General features: G+C 39.7%; 1 protein-coding gene across 3 annotated transcripts in view; it reads right to left on the bottom strand.

Moving 5' to 3' along the window:
- MCTP1 (multiple C2 and transmembrane domain containing 1) overlaps nucleotides 1-20,679 on the bottom strand; it is a gene marked incomplete at its 3' end in the record, with an annotated part of 532,993 nt that overhangs the window by 12,634 nt on the left and 499,680 nt on the right. For all 3 annotated transcript variants that reach the window (XM_079918904.1, XM_079918902.1, XM_079918903.1), the window contains 2 exons: nucleotides 4,260-4,369; nucleotides 205-314 (listed from right to left, as the gene is read on the bottom strand). In XM_079918904.1, coding sequence (XP_079775030.1) covers nucleotides 205-314; nucleotides 4,260-4,369 — 220 coding nt within the window. The remainder of the gene's footprint in view (nucleotides 1-204; nucleotides 315-4,259; nucleotides 4,370-20,679) is intronic.

Raw genomic sequence — 20,679 nt, forward strand, 5'->3', positions numbered from 1 at the left:
GTGCCAGATAAGAAAAATGCATTTGCAGATAGACCTAAATCTTTATACTCTTGTGATTTTTAACTGACCTGTCTCTTTTCATCATGGAGTAGCTTCATGACCATAAATATAGGGAACTACTGACAGTATAACTCATCCCTTAAAGATAGTTTGTTCTTAGCAGCTGTGACAGTTTAAAAAAAAAAAAAAAAAGGCTTTACTTACCCCAGACAAGGACAATGTATCTCAGCGGAATGAAGTACAGGATGACTGTGAACGCACAGAGGGCTACAATGGCCAGCCAGCTTAAGAATGGGATGGTCCAGTTGAAAGTACTGAATGAGAAATTAATACATCAGCAATCTGAGCACTTCATACTTTTTTCAAACAAAGATGAAAATAAATGTGATTCTGATTCAAAATCTGGACTAAGGATCTAGTAAAGACTGTATTTCTCACTGGAATAGATTCCAATTGTAATAGGCTATCAGAAGATACAGGTTAGTCATAATCTGCTCAACTTCATGAACACAGGGCCCAGGTAAAAGGTGTTGACACCAACCTCTCCAGATTGTCCCATGTGACTTAAGGGTCTAAGGTCATCACACTACTTGGGTGACTCCCCATGATTTAAAAATATTTTTCTACTTCTAAAACTAGTACTGAATCTTGTTTTCTCCAAATTTTCATAGAGGAGAATGCCCCTGGGCCTACCATTCTTTCTTCTATGAACTCTCACAGGATTAACCACATTGGAAATAAAATGTTGCCAACGATTGTCCATAGATCTAAATCTTACACGGTTGTGTAAATCTTCAGAACTTTAGAAATCCTTAGAGGAATACTCACTTCCCACTTCAGTTATGTTTCAAATGGAATTAGAAGTCAGGAAGAGGGAATTTTGTAAAAATTCACCTGCCATCATAGCCCTCTTCCCAGAAATACATAATTAAGAAATAAAGTCAACATTACCTACTATTCTCCCTACCTTGTTGATAGCAAAGGAGAACATGGCACATGATAGATTTGTTGGGAAGACCAAAAAGGGAGTATAAGCTGGAAAAGGGTGGGTTATAACAGGGCCTGGCTGATGGCTCTGCAGTGTTTCCACACTGCTGGTGACTAATAATGTAGAGGGTCAGGGAAGGAAGCAAGACGGAGTACTGACAATGATATAACATCAGAACAAAGAAGAAAAATGGGATCAATGAACAGAAGGACAGGAAGTTACAAAAGAGACAGTACTAAGATGGGAAGGACTTTAATGAGACAAAAAGAAAGATCAAGACAGAAGGCAAATGGAACGTGGAAAAACGGATATTTTTAGGCTTTTTGTGTAGAATATCTATTGTGAGTCTGGTAGTTTCTAAGAGAGAGTGACAAAATTATAAAGTAAACAGAACCATTCCACGAGCCTTCGAGGTTGGGTATATAATCATATCTCCATTTATAGGCATACCATTGCCTTGAAGTTCAGCCTCCAAAGAGGAACTAACATATCTTGCTGAGTGACTCTTAGCATAATTTAATGAAAAAAAAAAAACCAAAGAAGGTAGCAAATCCGTGTTCAAAGCCTAGATTCTGCTATGTGACTTTAGGTGGTAAACCTCTCTAAGCGTCAACCTTCCCGGTTATAAAATGGGGACAGCTTTTATTGTATCCAGGAAGACTGGTAGTGATGGCAACATGTTTATGTGAATCAAGATGAAGTTATTAGAGCCATTCAACTCTAGGAGTCTATAAAGTGTGGCATTTCTTCTTATCAAGCAGTGAGAAGGGCCCCAAGACACTTCAAGAAAATATGAAATTGTACATGATATGGATAAATGTCAGTGTTTTTTATTTCTTCTAATTTCCCAGTAATGGATGCTATGCTCACTTGGGCTGGGTTTTTCCAGGGAAGTTTTTGATCCAATAAAGGATGTTTCTCAAGAGATTTTTTCATGTACTACCCTTCAGCCTAACACTTAAGAGTTATTCCTTAGCTTTGTGGTATATGGCTTGCTTTTTGTCTTTCTCTAGGTCAAATTCCTAAAAATGTTTTTTTTCTAGTAAGAAAGCCAAAGTTGGATCAATCTGGTTGTCTTGTTTTTAGTAACTCTTGGGGTCTGGCTTTGCTATCGTGTTTTTTTATCTCCTATGGCCAGAGTGAGTCCTATAACTGTCACCAGGCAAAGAATCATGCCTTCCCTCCTTCACTGACACCTGTAGTTCCCTTGCTTCTGCCCGCTTGTGGAGAGAACAGAAGGCTGAGGGTCTGTTTGCTCTCCTGTGGCTCAGCTCCGAGCCATCTATCACACCACTCCATGTGTGAGGGCACTGGCTCTTCACGCAGAAAACCCTCCCTCTGGGCACCCTCACTGAAGAACACCCTGTGTTCTTACTCCTCTTGGAAGGAAAAATGGCAAGGAATACCAGTGTAGCTTTTTTCCCAGGGGGAAAAAAGACTGCCCTTTTCTTTTTCCACAGTGCATTGTGGAATCTATATCTAGAATATGATCTTAAGAGATGCAATTCAAGAAAGTTCTGGAATGATTTAGTAACAAGATGTGGTAATTATGGAGGCTTTCATTTTGTACTTAAAGATTGCTTCTGTATCTGCTTTCTGGATAGATCCATTTTATCCCGCGTGACCCCAGGGGAGCTTCTCTCTTATAGTATTTGAAAGATTACTGTGCCGAAAAGATAGCTCCTACAAGACTCACTAGATCCTATGCGGTGTTCCTGTACCTCAGCCTATACCTGCACCTCTGTCTATACCTTGGAAAGTTCACAAAATCCAGTTTTCCCCAAGCCTGGTCCACAGCCAGGATCTGGTCATTTCCTTCAACTGGCCATGGTCTTTTCCAGCCAAGCACCTGTCTGAGTCTCCTAACACCCAGAGTTACAAAGAAGCCTCTCCCCTTCAGGCATTCACAATCCTGACCTTAGAGTTGACCCAGGGTCTTCTGATATAAATGAGATGTTTCTGTCAGGTAATCAATACACAGTGTACCTCAGAGAAAGGACAATACTCAATAGGGAAATGCCCCATTTAGGACTTCACACTCTGCTTCTGCAGATAGGTTGTGGAGAACAAGGAAACATGCTTAGAGATGTAAATAACATGGAGAAGAAGAAAAGAGAAAAGATGTGGAAATCAGTCTTTAGAAGTCTGATACTGAATGTTGCTTAGAGGCACATTTGGGAGTGAGAAGGAGGCTGTTCTGTCTAATATGATACGAGAAAGTGGAAACTCAGCACCTATGCATATGTGGAAATGTGTTAAACAAAAAATTATACAAAATAAAATGCATTATGCCTTGAAACATGAAAGGCACCAGATGAATGACTCACACCTTTAGTTTAAATAATTTACTCCTTTCAATTTCTATGTATGCCCAAGGATCCAAATCTGCAGAACACTTTTGGTTATGAATAATAAACAATGAATAGATATATAAAACGAGGAAAATGTAGGCTTATCCAGATATACAGCACCCCTTCTTGAATAGATCATTTAGAAATCATTATGTAGGCCAATTTTCACATAGTTTAGTCGGTACGGGGCCTTAGAATATTTTTTACTAATAACTAATTATAAATCCACCTTACCATTTTTATAATTAAACAGTTGGTTTAAAAAATATATTAATAAATAAAACTATTTGAAGTAAAATGCAAGTAATATGTTTCTTAATTTTACATCAGCTCTCAATGAAGCTCTATTTCCTTGTTTAAAAGATTGTTTTTTAAATTATAAAAATTATGTATATTTTCTAAATGAGAACGCATTAGTTTATTTCATCTATAATTATGATCTCAGCTATTTAAATATACAAAATTGAAAGCATATTTTTGCAGGGTGCTATATATAGTATGATTTTTTTAAATTTAACTTTATTGAAGAAATTATAACTCGACCAATAATAAACTGCAGGTGTGTCTTGATTACCTGAAATCCTCATTTAACTTGGTTTATTTTTTTTCTATCACAATTTCATATTCTGTGTAAGAACAAAGTCTCACTGTGAAAATGTGCTAAAATTTAGGACGGTGTTATTTCTTCAAAGCTACAAGTATGACTTCTTTCCAACCAATATGTTCTAAATTTCAAGGAGGAAATTGACAGAACTTTCATAAAACCAAAGACAGGCAGAAACAAAGTAAATAATGATAAAACTGAGCAATAGATCACCCAGGAGTGTCCCCTGCCAGAAAGAATGTGGCAGTTCACCCTCTGAGAAACAAATGGACACTGTCCCACAGAACACCAGGGCTCACATGTCAGCATCACTCACTTCTTTATCCTTTCGCCAAAGGAAGCAACTTCATCTAGGATGTTCTGGACACTGATACATACTTCCTGGATGGCATAGATTTTATTTATAAATCCCTTTTTTTCGCTGTCCTAAAACACAATAAAAAAGAGAGAGAGATTCTATATGAGTAAAGGTATCCTTGAGGGCTTGAATTCTTTTAATTGTCCCACTCTTACATTTTTAAACTTAAATGAACTTCATTTTTGCATATATATAAATGGATACGTGAAGCCCATGAAATGTTTAGGATATGAAAGGAGGTAGAGGAGGAAGAGTACTCAGCATTATGGAGCTGTGCTAGTATAAGGGTGGCTGCAAAGCACAAGACTCAGATTCTGTTGCTCTTGCCCTGGCGAACAGAAACATTCCAGCCAGGGGGAGGGGAGGTATAAAGAGATCAGGTCTCAGAATGACCAAATGCGGAATCTGTGCTGACCCTGGACCTACCATGACGCGATACTCAGCAAACCCAGTTTCTTGGCCCCAGCACCCATACACCTAAGTTTGGTCTTGGCTCCAGATATTTTAATAGAAGGGAATGCTGGGTGCAAATGAGAAGACCTGTGAGCAATGAAAACTGCAAAAAAAATGTTAAATAAAAAAAATAACAAGGTCAACTGAAATCCAGTAAGTGGCCACCTCTAAACAGCACCTTAGGTAGATCAGATACACAGTTAGCCTGGCCCCGCCTCTTACGAATAATAGTCACATACTTCATGCTCTATTAGTCAGGGTTCTAACTAAACACCCCCGCCCCACACTTTGTACTTAATTCTTCATTTTAAAACTTGTGCTAGATTTAAGCAAAGCTGGTGTGTGCTCCAGGGAATGGATGGGTGAGGACTGAGCATAAAGCGCCCAGAGAGTGGTGTGAGCCTGGGAGAAATGGGCACATTTTGTAATTTTAGACCCAGAGGAAGAAACAGTGGTGCCCTTTCACGATAGAAAATTCTGCTTAGTAGCCTGGCATCACAGGCACTTGCCTAGGCTGTTTGGTGGAGACCATCCAACCCATGACTCCATTCCTCCATGCCAGCTTGAATCTCTATGGAAATGTAGATCCAATTTCATTACTTTAACTTCTTTTGAACACTTGCACACTGTGCCAGAACACTTGAGACCTCATGTGGCAGTCAGTGCTTGCTGAAAGCAGCCAGGAAGCTAGAATAATAATGTCGTCATGTTGCACATTTACATACTGACTTTCATTTTAGAAGAGTCTAAAGCACTTTGCACTGTGAACACTTGGCTGGGGCTGGCATCCTGCCACCTTAGAAACTGAGGGCAAGCGAATGACAGGTGTGTGGGCAGCCTCCAAGGACAACAGGGTACAGTGGGACTGAGGACACGGATGCCAGTTTTATAACATGATCTTTAGATACCAGTTACTTAGAGCCCTCATTTTAAATTTAATTCCCATGGGAGATATTGTCTACATTATTCATCTCACTTATACCAAAACGGACTGTAAGGCAATGAGGTAGATGAAATGCATAAGGCTCAGAGTACAGAGAACAATTACACACTCTCAGAGTCCCCACTGTCTTCAAAAGTTGCCCTTCACATGTCATTACAGACATGGGTGCATCAATTTCTTGTCTTTTTTCCCTCCCCAGTAATAAAATGCACTCATTTCACCTATGTAATTGTACATTTTACAATAAAATGGATAACCAGTGGCTCCTTCTAGTTCCTTTCATAATTACAAAATTGGTCTGCTCTAATAATCTCCACAGCCTTCAATGTTCTCTCTCAAGCACCGGCTAAGTTCATTTTGTCTATGAAGTAAAGTGCTCTTCCAAACTATTTTTCTACATGCAGAATAAATCAAGTTGGAGACAAAGCATGCAGATTATACAATGAAAGTTCACTGAGAATAATATCGTACCAGTTTGAAATTATGAGGTGAAAAATATTTCTTTCACAATAGCAATAAAATATATAAAACACTTAGCCATACCTTAACAAGAAATGTACAGAATCTATATTAAGAAATTAGAGATACTATGTTTCTGCATTGGAATACTGAATATTAAAAGAATGTATTTTTTTTTTTTTTCAGTTGAACACAAAGGTTTAATGCAATGTCAAGCAAATCCTATTGTGTTTGGAGTGGAGTGAAATGGGGAGAACTTGATCAAGTGTTTTTAAAATTTATTTGGAAGAATAAATGAATACCTATAGCCAAGTAATGTTTGCAAAAGAGAAATAATGAGAAAACATTTATTGTACCAGATATTTAAGTAATTAAAATATGAAAGATAAGCATTGAAAGAGATCATTGTATGATAAAGCACCATCATAAATCGATCATAAAGAAGGAAGTATTACGTTACTGGGTAATTGTTTTAACTATTTGGGGAAAATTATATTAAATTCTGCCTTAATAAATTCTCAAACTTATTTGTGACAGCTCAAATCTACCCCAGCATCTACCTCAAACTGAGGTACCCCAAATATATACTATATTAATTTAAAAGCAAAAAGCTAAAAATGAATTATAAAAATAGAAAAAGATAGGTAATTTATTTACTGACCTTGGAATAGGAAAGAACTTTCTGAACATACAAGCAGTAGAGAAAATCACAAAGAAAAATAACTGGTAGTAAAAGGTAAATAACATTAAAAACTTATATCAAAATTTATCATAAATTTAAAAGGCTAAGTGGAAAAAAAATTGCAACAAATATGACAAATGAAGGGATGGGATTACCAATATAGTCAATGAACATCTGAAACAATTTTCATTGCAGTTTTGTTTATAATAACAAAAAGAAAAATCACTAACATGGTGGGTAGAATTAATTATGTTACATACAAATGATAGACTATTAGGAAATCACAAAATATTGCTTAAAGACAGTGAAAATACTTATGATCTAATAGAAACTGAAAAGAATGGGAAGTAAATGTGATATGGAGTATAATTCTAACTTATTTTTGAAACGAGTAGGATGGAAATAGATGAAGGGAATGTGTCAAAATCTTAAAGATAATGGATGTTTACCTTCCTCATACCTTCCTGTAATATTCAAATTCTTTGCAATTAATATATTTTACTTTTATAATCAGGATAATCCCCTGATTTTCTCCAATATCATTGTTAAAGTAACATGGATAGAAGACATAAATGAATCAGTATTCACTGGGCATGATTTTACACGGTTTATCTATTTCTTCTTAATGTATGTTTTTGTATTCTAAATTATCTTTAGAAAGAAGTAGAATGTAAATAGATACTCATTAAGCACCATAAAGTGCTTTTCACACAGCTCATTCAATCCTCACAACCACCCTACAACACAGATATTTTTCTCCACTGTACAGGAGAGAAAACTGAGGCTCACGGAAAAGTGACACAGCTTGGATTAGGATTACAACCAGCCAACTCGAGTCTGTTCTCTGCACAATATACTATGTGACCTTCCCACTCTACCCAGGAAGATTTCAGTTCCTACCCAGGATCCCTGTGAGATAAACAAGAAGAAAAGACTTGCGAACGTTTAGAAATTTATTATCGCAAACACCATGATCAGCAAGAAAATGAAATCCAGAAAGTTGATTCAAAAATGGGAAGTGGAAGATGTGTTAGAAACCACCAGATTTAATGTTAATAATGTCATGTGCATATATTAAATATGGGATCTTCATTAGTAACATGTCATTTCAGGTATCTACAAAGACTATTTTTAGTAGATTCTTTAAATCCAAGTACTGATGTTGATTATTGGCTCAAGAGTTTTTAAAAATCTGCTCACTTTTAATTTTCATTCTTTCTTCTGCACTCCCACCCTGCGCCCACTCCCCTCACCCCTGGCCACCACAGTCCAAAATAAAACAGTCTGGAGTGCTGGCAAAGTTTTCAAGTGCTTTGGGATAAAATTTTTATCTTAACATCTCTTTCATCAAATTCTATATTCCTCCACTGTGGTCTCCAACCAATGAAGTAATTACTGTTTATATACAGTATATGACCCAAAACTGCAATGGGTAGTGGAATTGCTCTGTGTTGCATTCCAATATTTCACACTTTTTTCACTAATGTTCAATACTTTATTAGTAGAGAATAAATTGGTACATTTCTTTTATTGTCGTTTTTGCTTTCCTTTATAAACCAGCTTGGATGAAAGAAATATCATAGGGTAGTTAATCATACAAAGGCTTGGTAGTGACAGTGTTTTTTTTAATGCATTATGAAGGTTTCTTTTGAAGATGTAAAAAGAAAATTACCCATAAAAAAGAACTATAACTATAAATCTGAAAATGTGAGATTTATATTGTGCAAGTTTTTCTAATAATTCCATATGATTTCTTAAAATCTTGTTATTTTAAATAGTCCACAAAATATCAATAACTGCACACTTGAAATACAGTGATTCTTTCATATCACCTATTTTACTATCCTGTTTCTCAACAGAAAGTTAACTAGATTTTTCCAAAGAAATATCTACTTCCTAGCTGTGAGATATTTAGGAAACTCTTAAAGACGTGAAGGATCAATATACACTCCTTACATATTTGGGGAATCCTGTTCATTGACTTTCAAACCAAAATGACAAGTGCTCCCATTCACTGATTCGTTCCAAATGGGAACGAGAAGCCAATGTGATAGTTGTCAGGGTATGTGTACTGTGGGGTTGGGGTCTTCGTGCATCCAGCTGCATCCTGCCACAGTCACTGAGGCCAAAGAGGTCACTGTCAGCCCTGCTGACATCATAGAAAATGAATCTCTTGGACACCTGTGCTGTATCAATCACAGCAGGTATACAGAACATGTTTGCTCAAAATATTGATGTTACAAAATTAACGTTATTTCACTTTCTTTCTAGGTTGAGAGTGTCTTAAGAGTGTTAAGGGAGAGAGCTATTAAGTCTTACATCAGGATGAGCATAAAACGGAACTGTCCCAGGAAACCAGAGCATATGTTCACCTTACTGAGGATTTCACAGAAGAGGCATGCAAATTTGCACCCCAAAGAGCTAATCTGGATCATAACTCTGCTTTTCCTTTAAAGTCTTGCTGTGTAACCTCTGGCAAAGGGGAACAGTCAGACTGATATCTGCTATGAGACATAACTGTTCTAGTTTACTGTCGACTACAGCTCTTCTGTGAGCAAACTAAACCTCACAGAGCACGAAGTGTACATTGTGTTTGGAATATGTTTAGGGTTCACGGGATTTATCTTTTATGCTGAAGATGGTTTTTGTGCACTGCTTTCTTACTTCACTCAGTAAAATGCCCTGCAATACAGACTTCCTCTCAGATCTATGCTTCTAACCTATGGAAATAGTAGACATGAGGTACAGATTGAATAAAGGTACACAAAGTAGTGAAATGTTTTCTCTGTGCCAATATTCCTTCTTTTTCAGATATAGAAAACTACCCTTCAGCCTGAAATCTAGAGCACTGAAAGTCTCCCAGAGAGCAACTTAACAACTCACAGAGACTCTTGACTACTGAATCTTATCTCAGTGTCTTACACAGTTTTTATGATATCAAATCTTACCCAGGTTACTGGGTGCCTTGGCTTTTCCTCATATTAACCTTGAAAGTAGGAACACTCCATTGAAACATTAAAGGATTCTGAGATATGGTTAAGGTTAAGAAGACACATGGAGACCATTTAAAGACAGTATATTTTCTCTTGAAAAATAAAACAGTTCTCAAAAACATTTACATTTCAGGGTTATAAAGAGGACTAAGTTAAATAAGATAAGCCATGTAGAGCTCTTAGTACAATGCCTGGTACAAATAACTATTATTATTATTAGTAGTAGTAGTAATAAAACTATGTATACAATTCCTTATTAAGAGAATTCAAATTATTTTATCTATTTTTGCTCATATTAAAAACAAAATTTTGAAATATTAGAGAGAATTCCTAAATATATGAAACCGTTTAGGCATGTTTAGTTTTGCCCCAGATGTCTTAGTGTTAACTTGTCAGTTTCCATTTTAGAAAATGGTATTAGATTCTTTATAATGTTACATTGAGAAGACTTTTTTTCCCCTTCCCCTGACTCTACACATTTTTTTATCCAGAATGAGTATTTACCTCATCTTAATTTTTTGCTTCCTCTGTTCAAGGTACTAAGCTTTTCAGTACTCATTTTCTACAGTACAATTTTTCATCACATTTAGTTGTGCCTTGCCCCATTAATTTAATGTTATGCTTTTTGCATGGAACTTTAAAGGTGATTGTAAAATAACAAAAATTTGGAAAGAGGTATCCCCTGGGCTAGGCAATGTAAACAACAGGCATTTAAAAATGGCAGTTGGCACTCTTAAGGTTATGATGAAAGCCAGGAAAGAAAGAATGGAAGGAAAGGAAGGGAAAAGAAAGGGAGGAAGGAAGGAAGGAAGGAAGGAAGGAAGGAAGGAAGGAAGGAAGGAAGGAAGGAAGGAAGGGAGAGAGAGAAAGAAAGAAAAAAAGAAAGAAAGGGAAAGGAAGAGGAAGGGAGGGAGGAAGGGGAAGGAAAAGAAGAAAGAAGGGAAGGAAGGGAAGAGAGGAAGGAAGGAAGGAGATAAAAGGAAGAAAGAGCAAAAAGGGAGAGGAGGAAACTGAGGGAAAGAGAAAGTGGAAGGGGAGAGGAAAACCTGAAGAGGAGACACCCCATGGGATAGAAGGAGGAGGGGGAGGAGATGGAGAGAGTCCGGGAGGTGAATATGAGGAAGGGAAGGAACATATCTTCTATCAGAAACGAAAATGACTTGAAGCCAAGGCAAAAATAAAACTTGCTGACTACTCATATTAATTTCTAATTAAGCAAAAATAATTATTTGTAAAAGGCTATACATAGGGCTTCCCTGGTGGCACAGTGGTTGAGGGTCCGCCTGCCGATGCAGGGGACACGGGTTCGTGCCCCGGTCCGGGAAGATCCCACATGCCGCGGAGCGGCTGGGCCCGTGAGCCATGGCCGCTGAGCCTGCGCATCCGGAGCCTGTGCTCCGCAACGGGAGAGGCCACAGCAGTGAGAGGCCCGCGTACCACAAAAAAAAAAAAAAAGGCTATACATAAAATGTTAAATTTCCATTAAATATAAATGTATATAAACCTTACAGAAAGCACCCAGGGGATGCAGATGTACCTGTTGTCAGGGGGGAGAGAGGTCCCTGGAGCTAAATTTCTTGCTTGACAAAGCCCTCATCATGTAGACTCTAAGGGACTTGCCTATCTCCCTCTTCCTAATGATTTAAGAAAACTCCTTATAACTGCCCTGATAGTTCTTGAAAGTTCTTGCAAGATTAGGACTATATATCAGTATCAAAACCTTTGACTTAATCTCCCTGCCAGCAGGCAGGAAATGCACTTTCCAGAGAGCCGTTCTCCAGATGATCCCCTCTCAAGGCTTTCTGTCCCAGGAGAAACTCTGCTTTCAGATGGACTCTCAAGTGCAAGGGCTGGAAGGCCTGGCTCCGGGCTAACCTTGATCGAAGCCACACCAGAAGCTGTGAGGCTGCTGTTCCCAAATAACCAGACAGGAAAATAAGTGACAAAGCATACTTTCACCCAGGACAGTACAATACAAGTGTTGAGATAAAAATTCCGTAAAGTCAAAATGAACACATTGTGGAAAGGGTTAGAAAATGTGAAAGCACACTCGGGATTATGGTGGCCTACGACAAGTTACTGCTTCTGCTTAGACCCCATTTGGAAAAAAAAAAAAAAAGGTTAAACAAGGTATGTCCTAAACTCCCTTCTGGTGACAAATTAGCAGGTTTACAGAGAAGATAACAAGGGTGTGGAATAGCCTCTGCCGCTGGTAGCCATTTGAAAGCTTATTTGAGGACATTGCTGGTGGATGGAATTTCTCCTGCCCTTTCTATGGGGTCAGTACTGTAAGCCTGAGTGACAGTAGCGAAGAGAAGCACTGGCTTGTTTCTGAATCCAAACAGCAAGCCAGGAGAGTTCTTCTTTATCCCAATTTCTAATGAAAAAGTTGAGTGTACGTGTGTGTGTTCTTATATTTTTATTTATTTATTTATTTCGGTACGCGGGCCTCTCACTGTTGTGGCCTCTCCCGTTGCAGAGCACAGGCCCCGGACGCGCAGGTTCAGCAGCCATGGCTCACGGGCCCAGCCGCTTCGTGGCATGTGGTATCTTCCCGGACCGGGGCACGGACCGTGTCCCCTGCATCGGCAGGCGGACTCTCAACCACTGCGCCACCAGGGAAGCCCTGTGCGTGTGTTTTTAAAACCCTCTTTTGAAATCATTTGTTTCATTTCCAAATGGGTTTTTAAATCTGATTAGAGTTCAAATGCACAGCTGAGAGGGCAACTGAGTTTAGAGAAGGCTGTGAGTCTTCTGGACGACCACAGTCTTAGAGGATGACTAGATTTCTGACTAACTGGCTCTGTGGCTAAGCCTGGTTCAGATCCCACCTCCATTATTGCCTTAACTGTGTGGTTTTGAGCAATTTACTTATCTTCATCTGTAAAATGGGGGTAATAACAGAACCTACCTCAGTGATGGTTATAAAATTAAATGAGCTTAATCCATTTAAAGCATTTACCCCAAATGTCTAGAACATAGGAAGTGCTCAGTACGTATTAGGCATTAACGTTATCAACAATTTGAAGAGACTGAAAAGGAAGTACAGAAAAACTTTTAAATGCTAAATTTATTAAATCTCTATAAAGATGACAGAGTTTTCTCCCTTATTATTTATGATATATCTAAGGAATAGTGTGTTTATATAATTCCTTAGAATTATACATCTAATACAATCAGATTATCTCACACGTATCATTTTACATGATCCTTGCAATGGTCACACAAGGGTAAAGGGATTATTCTCATTCCCTAATTAGCAAACCAAAGACCAGACGCCTCGCATCCCAACTCAAACTTCTACCCCAATCTACGCTCACTCTCCTTTGGTGCCTCCAGCCATATCTGTTGTCATCTGAGATATGGTATTTGAAAAATGAGGAGTAAATTCACCTGTTTACAGTATGCCCTGCATCCTGAAAGTTGCACACTCTCTAAGGCCAAAGTTCGTCGTACTCATGCAAAGCACACACCTTTTTCTCCCGTGATTTTTCTGTCAGCGCTTATGCAGGTAACACTTCCCGTTAGAATCAGTGACTTGTTCTTCAACAAGGCTCATGGCTGAATCAAGGCCAGAATTTATTATTTTATCTTAAACAGCACGAGCTTTGTTGCTAATCTACTTACTAAAGTAGTTTAAAAAAAAATTCCTTTTACTCCATATACAAAAAAGCATGTACACGAAGGTGTGGAACCTTCGAGGATGTTTTCTTCAATAGATTTGTTATGAAAATCATTCACCTTATAGAGGACTTTATAAAGCTTTTTTTTTTTTTTTTTTTTGCGGTACGCGGGTCTCTCACCGTTGCGGCCTCTCCCGTTGCGGAGCACAGGCTCCGGACGCGCAGGCCCAGCGGCCATGGCTCACGGGCCCAGCCGCTGTGCGGCACGTGGGATCTTCCCGGACCGGGGCACGAACCCGTGTCCCCTGCATCGGCAGGCGGACTCTCAAACACTGTGCCACCAGGGAAGCCCTTATAAAGCATTTTTAACTTATCTTCCCACTTGGATGGCAGGGTCAGGTGGTTTCGCCATTTTATGGATAAGGAAAGTGAGGTTTGGAGAAGTTAGGATCTCATTACTCCAGTTAGAAAAAGTTCCTGGGACTTTAACCCAGGTCTCATAACTGAAACTGGGCTCCTTTCAGGTCATTGTCAAAAAGCCATCAAGTCACATATGGTATTTCTTCACTACATTGTTTTAGATGTTTAAACTTGGCTCTTCCCAAAAACTCATCTTGAGTTTAATCAAATTGTCTGAGCACAGAATCGTATTAGTATTATAAAAGCAATGCTCTTTGTGACATCTCCAAGACTGAGTAAGGATTGCTTTGTGAAATCCGGAGGCTATTTTTCTTTACAGATATTTTACAAGACGAACTTTTACCTTTCTGAAAAAGCACATCTGTTGTAAATTACTCCCTTACAGAAAGAGAGAGGATCACCATCCTTTCTTCCCATCTGAGCTTAAAAGAGATTTGTTGACATATTCTAAGGCCGGCATAGACAAAACAGCACAGGAGAGAGGAGGCCGTCAGCAGGACCAGGACTTGGCTTTGCTTAAACTAATTCCACATGCCCTGTGAACCATTAGCTGTTTTTTATTTCCTGCTCTAAAGATCAGTAGTGAAAATAATCTGGGGTAGGGAAAAGCTGCACTTATTATTTTTTTTTCCCCCAACAAGATGCTGTGTTAGCAAATAGAACATACGAGCCACCTTCAGCAGACCAAGGTCTTTAATAATCCATTTTTCAAACAGTGCTGGTATTTCCTTTCCAAACAGAGATGGACTGTGAGTGGAATGAATTTCATCATTTGTATGGTTACAATTGCCAAGTTTCTGGAAATAACCGCCATTTAAATATTGGATGACACTTTGTTTTTTTACATGAAGCCAACAACAGTTTTATTGCTATTTAATTTCTGTGATTTGCTTGTTTGCTGTAAGTTTTCAGTGTTCTGAGTGCATGACGTTTGAGAATAGGGAAACGTCTTAAGAACAAATCAGGGAAAAAGCGATGTCAAAGTTGTGTTAATGGGGCTTCCCTGGTGGCGCAACGGTTAAAAATCCGCCTGCCAATGCAGGGGAAATGGGTTCGAGCCCTGGTCCGGGAAGATCCCACAGGCCGCGGAGCAACTAAGCCCATGTGCCACAACTACTGAGCCTGTGCTCTAGAGCCCACGAGCCACAACCACTGAGCCTGTGAGCCACAACTGCTGAAGTCCACGGGCCTAGAGGCCACGCTCTGCAACAAGAGAAGCCACCACAATGAGAAGCCCACGCACCACAACGAAGAGTAGCCCCCGCACACCACAACTAGAGAAAGCCCACACCCAGCAACAAAGACACAACATAGCCAAAAATAAATAAATAAAATAAAATTAAAAAAAAAAAAGTTGTGTTAATGGCCTGACTTGAATCCACCAAACAAGGGAGATTAGCGTTAGGAAAAAACAATTTGTTCTACCATTTGGGGCTTTTCTCCCTCAGTTTCCCCATACACTGAATAATCTAATATCATCTACCATTTTCAGACCTGGGCATAATGTAGCAAATCAAGGACAAGATTGAGAACTCAATTGTCCCCTTTAAGAGGATAATTGGTCTCTTCAATGAAATTCAACAAAACAGAGGTGATGTCAGTGCAAATAAAGGGCCTCGTGAATTTGGAGGGAACTAGACCATCTTTCTCTATTGATGCTATATGTAGCACATACCTGAAAACCAACCCTGTGCTCTATGGGATGCTGCTGATATATGGGGTGGGCCTATCTCCTAAACCTCTTCCTTACTGCAGACTAAATCACAAAAACAGGCTCATCCTGAAGTCAACCTGGAAGAAAAGAGCAAAGGCCCACTTTACTGCGCTGATGGCAACATGTTGTTTACTTAGTTGTGTGGATCATGGTCTGTCTTTCAGTTTATTTGCGGAGGGGGAGAAGGAAGTGGGAAAGGGCAAGAAGAACAAGAGAATCATTTTGCAAAAGTATCTCAAATTCTTACACTAGAGAGGGCCATTTACTTAATAGGATAAAATAAGTCCTCTACAAATGGTAGTTTATGTATCTGTATTTAAATGTTCTGTGTTTAAAATAAAAGTAGGATGGACATGGACCCAGGCTACGTTGTACTTATCCTAATCAGGCAGATGGCTGTTGTGGGCTTGAATCCTCTTGTGCATTTTACAGCTGTGTGACCTTATATAAGTTATTTAACTTCTCAGGTACTCAGTTTCTCCATCAGTAAGATGGAGATAATGTCTACCTGAGTGTTGATATGGGAACAGAAAGAAATCATGTACATAAAGCAACTGGCACATTAGTAGATATTAAATAATGATTAGTTTCCTTCTCCCCACTAATTGTCTTTCTTCCCAAGGGGTAACACTTTGTATTTTTGCCTAGTTTCTCCCTCTCTCTCTTATTTTCCTTCCTTCCTTCCTTCCTTCCTCTCTTTTCCTTCCTTCCTCCCTCCCTCCCTCCCTCCTTCTCTCTGTCTCTCTTTCTTTCTTTCTTTTTGAAATTTGCATTTAGAAGCCTGACGGTCACTAGCTTCACTCACATTACCTCCCCATCTGAGCAGTATTGTTTAGCCAAATCTCAGTCCATCTCCTTTATTCCTTTATTCAATAAAGACTTACTGAATTGCAGCTATGTATAAGACACTATTCAAAGCTCTGGGCATACAGTGATAAACAAGACAGCACCAAACAAACGTATAAGTAAATGAAGAAGGAAAAGAGCAGAAAGTGAAAAATGCAATGAAGAGACTTGAACTGGGTGCATGGGCTGGACAGTGACCCAGAGGTCAGGGAGGGCTGCTCTGAGGATGAACTTCACAGTTGAGACCTGTTTTGGTTAGGAAAATAGAAACTACTTTAGGTATTTCAAACAACCAGAATTTCACACAGAGAAGTGGTTACCCTGCTGATGGAAGAAGTGAGGATAACAGTGTGATAGACATCGGCAATGCAGGAAGCCTACCCGAGGGAGGGGATGTTACTGGGGCACAGATGTTAGACCATGTGGACGAATCATGACAAGAACTGGAGTCATGGCTGGCGCTGCTTGGCAGTACTTGGGATTGTGGAGGAGAGGCTGTCTCTGGAAAATGCCTCCAGAAGTGGTGGGGGAAGAGGAAAGACACAGAGAGAGAGAAGGAAATTCTCCTGTTTTTTTTCCTTCTTCCCTCCTTCCAGCATCTCCCATTGGCCAAGTCCCCCAAAAGCTATTGTCAAGGGAGCTGGAAAATGTGGTGTGAGGGAGAAGGGTGGGTGGGGACCAACGTGGAAGGAAAGAGGTAATAACCAGAACAAGGAGGGGACTAGCCAGGAAAAGATCAGGGGAACCAGTACAGGCAATACAAATGCACTAAGGGAGAGACAAACTGAACTTGTCTTAGGAAACAAAGGATGCGCAGACGTGGTAGCCAGGTGAAGCGGTGAGAGGAATGGGAAGATAGCAGAGAAACAGGTGATGCTACAGAAGGCCTTGTAAACCAAAGTAAGCCATGGAGATTTTATTCTAGGCGTGATGGGAAGCCATCAGAGTGTTTCAACCAGGGAAATAACATGAGCTAATTTACATTTTTAAAAGACCATTTAGGCATAATGTAGAGGAAAAACAAGATAGGATGTTATAGTTGTGGTCCACAAGGGAATATGCCTACTTGCTCTAAGCCAAGGTAGGCCTATTCAGGATGTTTCAGAAGTAAGGTCGCTGTAGACACGTTACTGGATTGGATCTGCGAGGTGAGAAAAAGAGAAATCAAAGAACTGCCTACATTCTTGGTTGAGGGACTGGGTAAATGAGGCTGGTTTTATTGAGCTAGAGAAGAGGAGAAGAAGAGCATACTTAGGAGAAAAGGAGATGAAAAGCTGCGCTTGGGCCATGAAAAAGCATGCCTGTTGGCTATTCAGGAGGTGATATCAATAGGTGGATGGATATATGAGTCAGGGCCAGAGACACAGATTTGAAAGTCCTTGGCATTTAGAAGGCCCACAGAGTCATGGGAACAGGAGGAGTCACCCAGGGACAGGAACAGGACAGAGCCCCAAGGCACAACAAAGCTTAGCTGTTGGGCAGATCAGGAGGGGCCAGCAAAGGAGACTGAAAAAGTCTGAAGTAGAAGAAAAATTAGGAAGTCACATCTCAGAAGTCAAAAGGAAGTGTTTCAAGGAGGGAGGGGTAATGTCTCTGAAACTCCGCTGCAGCAAGGTCAAGTAGTGCCTGCCAATAGATTCGGCAAATGGAGTTTATTGACAAAAGCAATTTTGGTTCAGTGGTGGGGACAGAAGCTTAGGATAGACTGAGCAGCAAATGTGAGTGAAAAGCAGACACATTGTAAACACCTGTCTCAGAAAGTGGAGAGTATATATGTATGGTGTCAAAGAGGGGATTTTTTTTTTTTTTGGAAGATGAGAAATGCAGCCTTACTCAAATTCTGATCTGCATTTTAACAATATCCCCGGGTGATTCCTACACACGTTAAAGTTTGAGAAGTGCTCTGCTACTGTGTGTCACCTGCTCTTGGAATGATCTAGTATAGAGGAGAAAGGGATGCTGCAGGAAAGGGGCACTAACTGCAGGGGCGACGCGTGTGGGAAGGGATGGGACACAGCCCAGTGGAGGGAGAGGCAGGGATACCTCCTCCCTGTGACGGGAGGAAAGGGAAGGTAAGAGTGTGGTGCACGTGAAGTAGGTCTGAGATTTGGCGGAAGAAAGACGTGAACATGTGGGGGGTTCCTAACTGCTTCTGCTTTCTCAGTGACGCAGGTGGCAAAATCATTCACTGAGAGCGAGCTGGGGCAGCGGCTGGTAGAAGCTGGTGTAGACGTAGCGGGCATGCAACTGTCTTTTCACTGGGAAATACACTGTCTTTCTCAGGGCTGTTCACAGGCCTTGTCAGGTGATGTATATGAGCTCTGCACTGTCCTCCTTGCTATTGATTTTGCATTTCAGTCTCTTTCACTGCCTTAATAAAACTAAGAATTTTATCAATCTTGCCTAGCCAGTCTTTTTTTAAACCCCCTTTTATGAAGTTTAAAATGATGCCACATACCGTACTGTTAAAATGTCTCAACCCGAATTTTGTTTAATAGCCACGATTTGCTCCTCTAAAGAGAAAAACAGACCCTTCTTTTGCATCAAGACTCCCCAGCAGAACTGGTGATCTGGCCTGCACTTGAGACAAAACCTGGTGCCAAAGAACAAGAAGATATGGCTATGGCTTTGGCTCTATGGCTCTATGGCTCTTTCTTTCTCACCAATTCCTGCTTCTTCCTGGCTCTTTTGATCTCTAAGGGCACTAAAGACAGTTCTTGGCTAAGTAACTGAATAAACAATCTAGAATTTGGCCAGGTCGCAGGTAGTTTAGGTTTGTTTCATTATGCTGGCACGATGGCAGAAATCAGTCTCTAAGGTATGTTAACAGCCCCATCAGATTCATATTGTCTGTCAGGGAGTTATGTGCTGATCCCAAGAAGTAGAAAAGGATCTTTGTTGACCTCCAGGTGCATTTGCATCCACTGGTCACAGTAAAGAAGAAAAACAAAAAGGTTACTACTGTCCCACCACAAGCTGTTCTAGTTTTAGTAAAGTGTGTTATACTCGGTCTGGCTCTTGAAATAAACATCCCTCAAGTCTATATTCTGACTGGACCTTCTACCCCCAGTCCTGTTTGTGCCGGAGATACCAGCATCAAATAAGAACGAGGAATTGTTTTCCATGGAAGCTGAAAGAATTGGTGACAGAGAAGGCCCTGCACACAGGTGGTGACCCAGAGGCAAGTTTCAAAGCCATACCAGGTAGAAGGAGGATCTCACTGGGCATCTCACAAAGGTCCCCCTACCTGCTGTCTGTAAGTTACATGCCTCTCATCCTGTGAACCCCATTCTTCCCTGCTAACCCCCCTATTCCCATGTGTTTCAGAAGGGAATTCGAAATAGATATTTATTACCATTTGAAACCTCTACAGTAAAATCATAAACACTTTGAGTTCTGAATCACAGTTAATGTTAGCAACTCGAGCCAAACACACACACACACACACACAAATTGCATGAGAATCTGACCAACATAAAATCAAGTACCTGTTTTGAAAACATATGAAGAAAACCTCCAATAGCAAGGAGTTGGGAAATAGTGCTGCCTCAGGAGGATGTGATTTACTTCTAGTACTTTTCTTTGAGTACACTTTCCAGGAGGACAAAGAAAACTATTTTAGGTATACTTCCTCTCAGAGATTAATAAATCACTACACACTTAGAGGGATTTAAGGTCATTTTGAGTCTAATATGGTAAATTAACCCTGAATTTGTAAAGCATTTTGCCTTCTCTCAGTATATAGTAAGTTCTCAAAAACGTTACTTATTACCATTTAAATATTATCACTATTATTTTTGTTACTATCATTGAGGGTTGGAAGATAGATTACAATAAATGTCGACTTTCCCTACCCAATTTTTGGTGTTTCTATGGTATCAGGTATATGCAAATGTTCAAATGCCTCTGTTTATGAAAGCGCCCTGATTGTAAGCATAAAAGTTACAACAATCTGCTCTTCCTCAAACACCCTGTGCAGAGTTGATAGAAATTATTTTTAACCTTCTGGTTTGTGTGGCTTTTTGGCACATCTACCAGTATTATGAATTAGATATTTTATCTGAGCCAAACTGCTGCTACGCATAAACACAAATAGAATTATCATCCTCCAGACAGATAGTTAGCTGGGGGAAACAAAGACCACATTATAAATTGACATTTAAAAAAAAAGAATTTTTATTATTCACTTTATTAGTACAAATGCCAAAGTTTTCCTTCTAATTTCTGCATTCTTGTTTTTCTATT

This window comes from Stenella coeruleoalba (assembly GCF_951394435.1).
Source record: "Stenella coeruleoalba genome assembly, chromosome: 3".
NCBI classification, from domain to species: Eukaryota; Metazoa; Chordata; class Mammalia; order Artiodactyla; family Delphinidae; genus Stenella; species Stenella coeruleoalba.